This window comes from Sinohyriopsis cumingii, chromosome 3 (genome assembly GCF_028554795.1).
Source record: "Sinohyriopsis cumingii isolate HCF-2022 chromosome 3, ASM2855479v2, whole genome shotgun sequence".
NCBI lineage: Eukaryota > Metazoa > Mollusca > Bivalvia > Unionida > Unionidae > Sinohyriopsis > Sinohyriopsis cumingii.
Genome location: NC_142963.1, coordinates 56,306,118 through 56,314,847, shown reverse-complemented (window position 1 = coordinate 56,314,847; position 8,730 = coordinate 56,306,118). Strand labels below are relative to the sequence as shown.

General features: G+C 34.9%; 1 protein-coding gene across 1 annotated transcript; it reads left to right on the top strand.

Moving 5' to 3' along the window:
* The first annotated feature begins 266 nt into the window (after positions 1 to 266).
* Positions 267 to 8,311, top strand: LOC149802893 (dehydrogenase/reductase SDR family member 11-like). Its single transcript, XM_089952372.1, has 7 exons — positions 267 to 470; positions 1,922 to 2,016; positions 3,285 to 3,412; positions 3,863 to 3,864; positions 6,381 to 6,473; positions 7,074 to 7,139; positions 7,602 to 8,311. Exons 1-7 carry the CDS (start codon positions 351 to 353, stop codon positions 7,641 to 7,643), a joined length of 546 nt encoding a protein of 181 aa, XP_089808498.1. The 5' UTR covers positions 267 to 350; the 3' UTR covers positions 7,644 to 8,311.
* Positions 8,312 to 8,730: the final 419 nt, after the last annotated feature.

Below are 8,730 nucleotides of genomic sequence, written 5' to 3'. Positions count from 1 at the left end.
TTCAGAGTCGTACAAATTACACCAATGGAAAAGATTTTCATAGAAAGCTAACAAAATCTGACGTAGAGCGGATGGGTAACAGACGAAGTTTGTGACTACAATGTTTCGTCTTGAACGACTTCTTCCCTTACGTGACAGACGCATCTTGTGTATCACATCCAGTTGCACGAAAAGAGAAAAACAGGCCAATGAAATGAATGACGCGAAAAGATAGGAAACAAAATTACGAGATAAAACACAAAACTACTAATATTTTTTTTCTCTAGAAATTATCCGAAGTCCTGAAGGGTTTGAACGGATCTCTGATAGCCATAAAATGCGACCTTGCCAAGGAAGAGGAAATCCTAGCCATGTTTGAGAAGATCAACGCTGAGTACGGAGGGGTTGATATCTGTGTAAATAATGCAGGACTGTCGCACGAGGCGCCATTACTGTCCGGCAAAACGGAAGACTGGAGGCATATGCTGGATGTAAGTATTGTAAAATCAGAATTGCGTTGTTCTTTTGCTTTTAGCAATGGTGGTAATGTTTATCGTAGCCATTGTTTTTTTTTCCTCTTCTTTCAACAGCACATTTGCAGATCCTTTGTGACAGACCATGTCTATCTGTCCATTCGTACGTTCGTGTGCCATGCGTCTGACGGTCAGTTCTTCTTGTAACCTAATTCTATCTGCATAGGTTGAGGAAGCGTGGTCATATTTGGTATGATGTTTCCCAAAATGACTACATGACAACGAAGGTTTCGAACCCTGAATGCAACTCTGAAGGTAGAGGAACAAAACATTAGATATTTACTATTTTTATCTATCTAGATACTGATGGTGTTATTGTTGCTGTTGTTGTTATATATATTCTATAAAGTTAAAGGTTTATTTCCTGTAAAAACAGCCATGTCAAGTTTTGAAAACAACCGTTTTTCTGTTTTATTTGTCTTGTCTCTGTTTTTTTATTTGCCTTTGAAAAAGACTCATTCAGAGACGAAAGCGCTCACGCTAATCAGATACTAGTTTACACTGTTCGTTGTCAGTTTATTGCATTTATATTAATCAATCCCTGACACACGTGATTCCTTCATATATATATATATATATATATATATATATATATATATATATATATATATATATATATATATATACATACACATCGCAGATCTACTTCATTCTTGATCAAATTTCCTGTCCTTTTCATATTCATATTGCCACATTTCATATTCATATTTCGACATATATAGCCATTTGATGAAATGGGAAGATCACGAAAAAGAAAATAATATATGGCATAGATCTTGTGCGCTATTTGATTCCATATTATGGACCTAATCTTCGACTCTTATAATACAATGTAGTCTTTTCAGTTCAGCCATATCGTGTGTCGGATATTAGTTTCTTAACTTTACGAGTTTAGTTCCAAAATATGAAAAACTTACCGTGTTACGCCAATATTCAGCATGAAAAGAGCGGCACTGACTTCCTCACATACATACCCAGTGTCTAATGCAAATCAGACATGGTTGGTACTCTATAATGCCCACACGGTATCTCAACCTGTGCGCCTTTATTCGCTTTTTACTAGTAGACCTGTATGACTCTGTTTTAGGTTTTAAACACAAACTGTTACAAAGAATTGCAAAAACAATTGCACATAATGAACGGAAAGAAGTCAAACCAGGTGCATAGTGTGCCGAAATAGGACTAAATCAGCAGATTACATGTATGGGCAAAGAACACGTATTACTGTTAGGCTCACAAATTACGGATAAAGAAACGACAACAAACCTTCACACACTGTAGTCTATATTTGAAAGAAATCGCATTTTACTCTTGAACATTTTTTGTCTTCCTTATGTTCTTTGATCTTAATTATATGATGGAAATAATTTGTGCGAGCAAATCATTTCCATGCCATTATTTACACCCAGGTCAATATTCTGGGCCTGGCAATTTGCTCCAGGGAGGCATTCAAGTCCATGCAAAGAAAGCGCGTCGATGATGGCCATATATTCTTGGTGAACAGGTGATGTAGTACTTAATAGAAATGTCGACGCCGTGTGTCTATTTATGTCTTACGAACACTCCATTCTTTTGTTGTTGTTGTGGGGTTTAACGCCATTTTTCAGCACACGATAGGCTATACATGGCGGCTAGTATTAATGGTGGAGGAAGAACCCGGCCATTCTTTTGGATGACCCGATAGTGTGTGCATTCAGTATTCACGTGAAAGTTTTTGTAGGAGAGAGAGAGAGAGAGAGATTTAGCTTTCTTTAATTTGTAATCTGATAAAAAAAATGATATGATTGGAAACGTTTGCAACTTATGATTAATATGTTTGTTATTATTCGTCTGCTCACTTTTTGTAACCTTTCATATTTTCACCTAGTAGCTTTTGAAGTCACACATGGTAATATTTTTAAATCCTAGGTCTTCTTGTTCTGAGCTGGCCAGGTGAAACATCTTGGTTTTTCCCTGTTCTCATCACAAAGTCTCACTCGCTGTTGGATATTTGTTTATGCTCCACACACCCTCTTTGCAATATCTGAAAGGGTCAATCAAAGTCTTGATACTGTCCATCCCCCACCCCATTGGTACTTTTAATAATCTGCCCGAATCATTTAAAATATGATTATACAGAAACCACTTGATACAAACACATACAATTTGGAATGCGTGTGTATGCACTTTTAATTGACTTTATTAAGTTTTCAGAACATTGTGCAATTTTTAAATTTTCCCCATTTAGTACATCTTTGTTAGCTTGTTAGCGCAATTATATAAAATCAAGCAAGCATATATTTGCTGTACAGCACCCCAATATTCAGAACTTTTAAATTACTCCTCGTAAACAATGGTTAAAATATAGTCCTGTTATTTTTCTATTACTTATTTCTTGAGATTCGTTATTAATTTGTATAACTATATTTAATATGAGGAATGGAACTTCTTGTGCAGATTTTACGAATCCATAATGCTTGAAAACTGTATACAGTAGACATTAATACCACTTGCTACGCTATGGCAGTTGATGAAATTTGCAGACCAATCGATTTTCAAGCTTCGTGACTTCATGAATGTTGTAAATTATGAAGTTCAGTTCTGGAATGTTTATTTTCTATTAAATCTCCGGAAAGTTAGTATAAATAATTCATCTGCACAGGAAAGATTCCACATACCGTCAAAAAAATTATCCATATTATTGACATGAAAATAACTTACCTTGAAGTCACAATTGAAATACACTATTTTGATACTGATATCAGAAAATAATAAAACATGTCTGTTTTACAGCTTGGCTGGTCACCTTGTTATAAACAATCCTGGCACGCACTTTTACACGGCGACTAAATTTGCAGTGACAGCACTAACAGAGGGTCTTAGAAACGAACTGCGGGCCTTGAAATCACATCCGTGTGTCAGTGAGTAAATTTTGCGTTTGTTACCTAGGATTAATATCACAAAATCAAACATTAAAAGTTCCTACATACATACGTACTCAGTTATGCTCTTATTGTACGTGTTTGGGCTCGAATAAACAGTAACACAAGAAAGAGTGAAAACAACAAGCTTTGAAAAATATAACAGATAATTTATTTCCCTGGAAAAACTCTGTAAAAATGGAGAAAATAAAGAACTTACGGTTTTAAGAATCAAATCCAAAAATAATCCAAGAGTAGTCCACGAATTAAATTTTAGAAGTATTAATAATAAAATGTTCTAATGAATTCAAGTTCGAGTCCCGACGAAGAATCCAAGATGGAAGGCGATGATGTATGCTGTAGTCGGTGCTGTGCTTATCTACAGTTCCTTGTAGAATTACAAGTAATGAAACTCCGGTGTTGGAAATCCTAATAAAATTTTTATAAGAGCTGTCTTTGTTCAAGAATTTCGTATAATCACATGAAATATTTCCCGAGAAACGAATTAATCTTTTAAAATCCAACTGATCTGAAGAAAAATTAAAATGTAATTATCAAAACTGGTCACGAACACACACACTTTCCAGTGTAAAAGAAAAACCCCAAAACTGAGAATATTTCTCTAAAACACAGGTTATATCGTATTCTAAAACGCAGTTCCGAAAATCCCAAAGTTTCGAAATCAAAAGGGGGTCACGTGATCGTGTTTATATTACGTACGCCTAACATAACCCTGACGAGAACCATTCATTGTACTCTAAGAAATAAAATAAAAAAGTTGTTTACATCTTATATCACGTAGTCTCATCATGACCTTGACAACAACCAATCATTTAAAAATAAAAATAGAACTTATTTACGTGGATGCTACTAATTTTGAATCAAGGTCAGGATCTAGGTTAACATTGGTTTTTACGAAAAAAATGATTCAGGTCAACTGATTTTCTGGAAAAATATCATCTCCAGTGAAAAAAAATTACATAACAATAGCATCTAATACAAAAATTAAAACAAAATTAAAACTGACAAACAAACGATTAAATTAAAATAAATATATATTAAATCAGATATACGTAACAATACAAGAATATATACAAGAAGGTCTTGTACTGTGTTCAGTAGGTACCAAACAGGTGATTTTGTTGGAACTGACAGTGTCACGGTAAGCTAGAATGGAGGAGACTCATTCCAAGAAATTGTCCAGGTATCAGGCACTCATCCATGATTACCAGCTGAATGGATGGAAGGCTTGGAAGCAACTGGTGGAAGAAGGATGCCGTGGCTTTTCAGCAAAGACCGTGTGGCGTGCTACGGGAGTCATCGAGATTACAGGACATAGTCGCAGAAATTTAGTCACCTTAGTTAGCAAATAGTCAGAAGAAGCCTCACATTGGCGAAGAGAGAAAAGCAATGGAAAAGCTAATCGGTTCCAGGTTGAGTCTGATCAACTCGGACGGCGCACCCCTGGCGAGCGTTGTCTATCAGTTCCGAAACTATCTAGAAAATGGGATCCCCACATGATGGTTAAAGCGCACGTGTGTGTGTGTGTGTGTGTGTGTGTGTGTTTGTGTGTGTGTTTATCCCTCTAATTCACACAGCTTACTCAGTAACACGAAGAAAATTAACATACAGTTTGGTCTAATTCTTGGACAAAACACATGTATAACCTTTGTAAAAGAAAGTTAGAAAAAGATATAAAATGTTGTATTTGATAATCCATTCTTTTCTCATTTCTTTCTAAAATGTTGCAGAAAAAAAGAGAACCCAGAATTGGATAAGAAAGAAAAATGCACCCTGTTAAGCATTATGTTATACATATAACCAAATTCATCATCCTATGTCGCAGGAATTTGGATCAGTTCGGGTATTTTTATGTTCGTTTCAAATATCTGTCAAAGAGAATCTAGCATACTAAAATTAAGCCAAGATAAATCTCTACTAGTTTATTCTTTTGCTGCGTTGTCACAAAACTTTGCTTATAACAAACTGAGTAAATAACTTACCTCCCCTTGCGCATGTTTCTCAAAATGGATGATTCTGTTCAAAGCAAGTTTCAGCCAGAAATCGTACTGTAACAACTGTTCCTTGAACACGTCACTGCGCACCAAAGACACTGATGTAGTGGTTATTCAGTCCGCCAGTTCCCTTGTCTGTGTGGCTCTAATTCCTTTAAACACTTCGATCAATTCTTGCGATAAGATGACACGTAAAGCTACTGCCAAAACATCGAAGTATTCCACATTATTGTGACGTAGTATGGTTGGATTGTTTAGTGGGCGCACACCAGTTATTGTGTACTTTTGAGAGAGTGACGTATATAAGATGAAGTTGTTTGCATTTAAAACATGCACAGTGGATAAATGTTGGCATACCTCTATGCTACATTAATGTAATGTGGATGATATTTCTTTGAATGTTGTACTTTTGAAAATTGTGCATGATCTAAGCGCACTGCTAACTAAAATGACTGCTCCCTTATGCTAAAAAATCAGTCTGAATTAGTCTAAAGTACACTATCCATAACAGCTTTTGAAATAGGGAAAATTAATGTTGCCAGACTAGACAATACCAGCTTCTGAAAGTGCAATGAATGAATTACCAAATACATAAAATGTAAAAAAAGTTATCGGCTCTTTTTTTATACAATTTACTTCTGAAGTTCAGGAAGTGAAAATGACCAAGTGGAGCTAGCACTTTTTTGAAAGGTGCACATCTGGATTAAGGCCGAGATGTTTACTCTATAACCCATATTACACCCATCAATCATACACCAAAATAAAGGGAATTAAAGGTTCTTGAATTATACCTAAGATATACAAGGTCTTTTTTTAAATAACCAGTGAGGAAAGCCGGAGAAATTCTTTATCTTTAAAATTCTAACCGTATGCAAAATACGAAACTGTAGAGCGCCACCTTAATAATGGATTAGTTGGAGTATAATATGCTTAAAATTTTGTCTCGTCTGTAGGCAATAAGTCCAGGCCTTGTATCCACTGAGTTTACTTTAAGGATGCTCAACGGAGATGAACAACGACGCAGTGAAAGACACAGCCATTTTGAGGTCAGTTGACGACAGTTTTACAATGAATTTTATTAGCGGATATGAATTTTATAGTATTTGCTAATTTGCTTAAATCATGTCTATTTTTCGTTTAAAAGCTCTTTAGAATTAATTTGAGAACGATTATTTTCCTCCGTCTTTTAGACAGTTTGGTATATTTCTTGTCATAAAATCTTCTTTCACTCAATGAATACATAGCATAAATGTCCGTGTATATGACAATTAATCTTTTGTTATGTCTTATCAGTAATTGTTGTGTCCTTTGCTTGCTGTGGAATTGTAAGGTACATTTTGAATGATATCTCTTTAGTTTGGCACCATTACCTTATTTGTCGCAAATGTCGCTAACATTCCTCACGTGCTCTTGTTTGGAAGTCATGTTTGAGCAAATTATTTTGAATGACGTCAACATTAACTGTCTTCTGTAAAATATATAGTGAGTTTTACCTCTTTCACAAATATATTATTCACACTGCACCCCACCCACTCCTCAAAAGCAAAAGAAGGAAATCAACTGCATGAATTTGAACCACAAGCGATTATGCACAAGCAGCTCGTATCAAATGATTACGCATTACATAGGAACTTTCTTCCTTGCAGAATCTGCAAGCAGACGACATAGCTGATAAAATTATTTATGCTTTATCGGCTCCACCTCATGTTCAGGTAGTGTATTTCTTTTCTTTTATTAGCAACACGAAGTACCGTAATTAACTAAGGACATATGCCATATAGATTCATATTCGGCGAAATCTTTACAATAGGTTTGATTTTTTTTCGGATTTATTTTCATGGATATGGCTTATGTAAAACAGAAGCAACACTATTTTTAGCATGATCTTAGATTTGTTGAGAATAAGGTAGTCTCCACAACTTACTTTTCTGCAAATTACTAATATGATATCCACTGTTGACAGCCTGCATTGAATTTCAGCTTTAATGCATGCTTCCAAATTATCTGTAAGGTAACTCACGTTAAGATCTTGTCATACTCTTATTAATTCCACAACTTTTAATGGAAAGTTTTAAGTTCGAATAATAAATGTATATTTTTTTCTTACTACATTCAGATGAAGATTGAAAAAATAAATATGTAAGATAAGAAGCTTTCGATTTTCTAATCAACAGGTGCATGATATCTTGGTCAGAAGCACGGAACAAACGTACTAAGTCGGCACATGCAGATATTTCCAAATGTACGGAATAATGTGATATCGTACTTATCGTATGATCGTTGCAAGCCTTCAGCGGGACTCATTGAAATAAAATCTGCTATAAAATTATGGGAATTTTCTGATTCATATTTCGCAATTCTCCGACAGTGAAACGATATCTGACTAATGCTCTTCCACTTTGTTCTTACGTTTAGCAAAACATATTAAATAGAACTTTGTTAGCAATTTCGTTATTTTTTAAAAATAGAAGTAAGTTTTAAATTTCTAAACGTAAAACACGCGTCGGCAGTATCTATTTCTTTATTAGTTCTTTTTTCTTTCTTTATTTGTTTATTTATTTATTTGTAATGACTACTGACGGACTCTGTCGTCACCGTCTTTGTTATCACACATCATACATAGGCAAGTCTATACATACAAATCTGCCTGTAGCAATGAAACGATGTTCATTATGCTAAAAACTTCTACAGTTCTGGAGCGAAACAGGTCCAAAAATTAATCTAAGTACAGAATCAGATTTAGATAAATAAATTGAGCATTAAATATAAGTCTCACTGGCCCATTTTGGTAATGATGATATAGTAGTTTTGGAGTCCATCGCCCAGATTTACAACTGTCGTGAGCATTAATTTGGAAACAAACAAATAAACAAAAATAAAACAAGTAGTAAAGTGTGACCTCAGTGTGGAAAGAGTTCTAAGTATTGCTTTTGTTTTCTCTTGAAAATCCTTGCTTTTTTCCATCAGTCATCTGTGGGTTGCCCAGTTTGGTGATGATCCATAATACAATGACCAACTGCTTTTAAAGACCAAAATCTGGTCAGTGCCCAAGGTGACCACGATACACAAGTTTAGCTGAATTAAAATTCAGATCAAAATGTTTTACTGCAGCCGTTACAGTACGACAGTGCACTTGGACCATACCTTTTTGGAATATTGTCTTTACTCCTATTGTTATTACTACTATACCCAAAAAGTCAACACGTATCATGTTACTAAACAACTCAGGTAACTTATTATTATTATTATTATTGATGATGATGATGAATGCAAAACACAAGAACTCAAATCATGGTGAAACTA

Excerpts from the sequence above, each read along its gene's own strand:
- LOC149802893 (XM_089952372.1), top strand. The coding sequence starts at position 351 with ATGTTTGAGAAGATCAACGCTGAGTACGGAGGGGTTGATATCTGTGTA. Across the intron at positions 471-1,921 it reads ACTGGAGGCATATGCTGGAT|GTCAATATTCTGGGCCTGGC; the intron begins GTAAGTATTGTA and ends ATTTACACCCAG. Across the intron at positions 6,474-7,073 it reads AAAGACACAGCCATTTTGAG|AATCTGCAAGCAGACGACAT; the intron begins GTCAGTTGACGA and ends TCTTCCTTGCAG.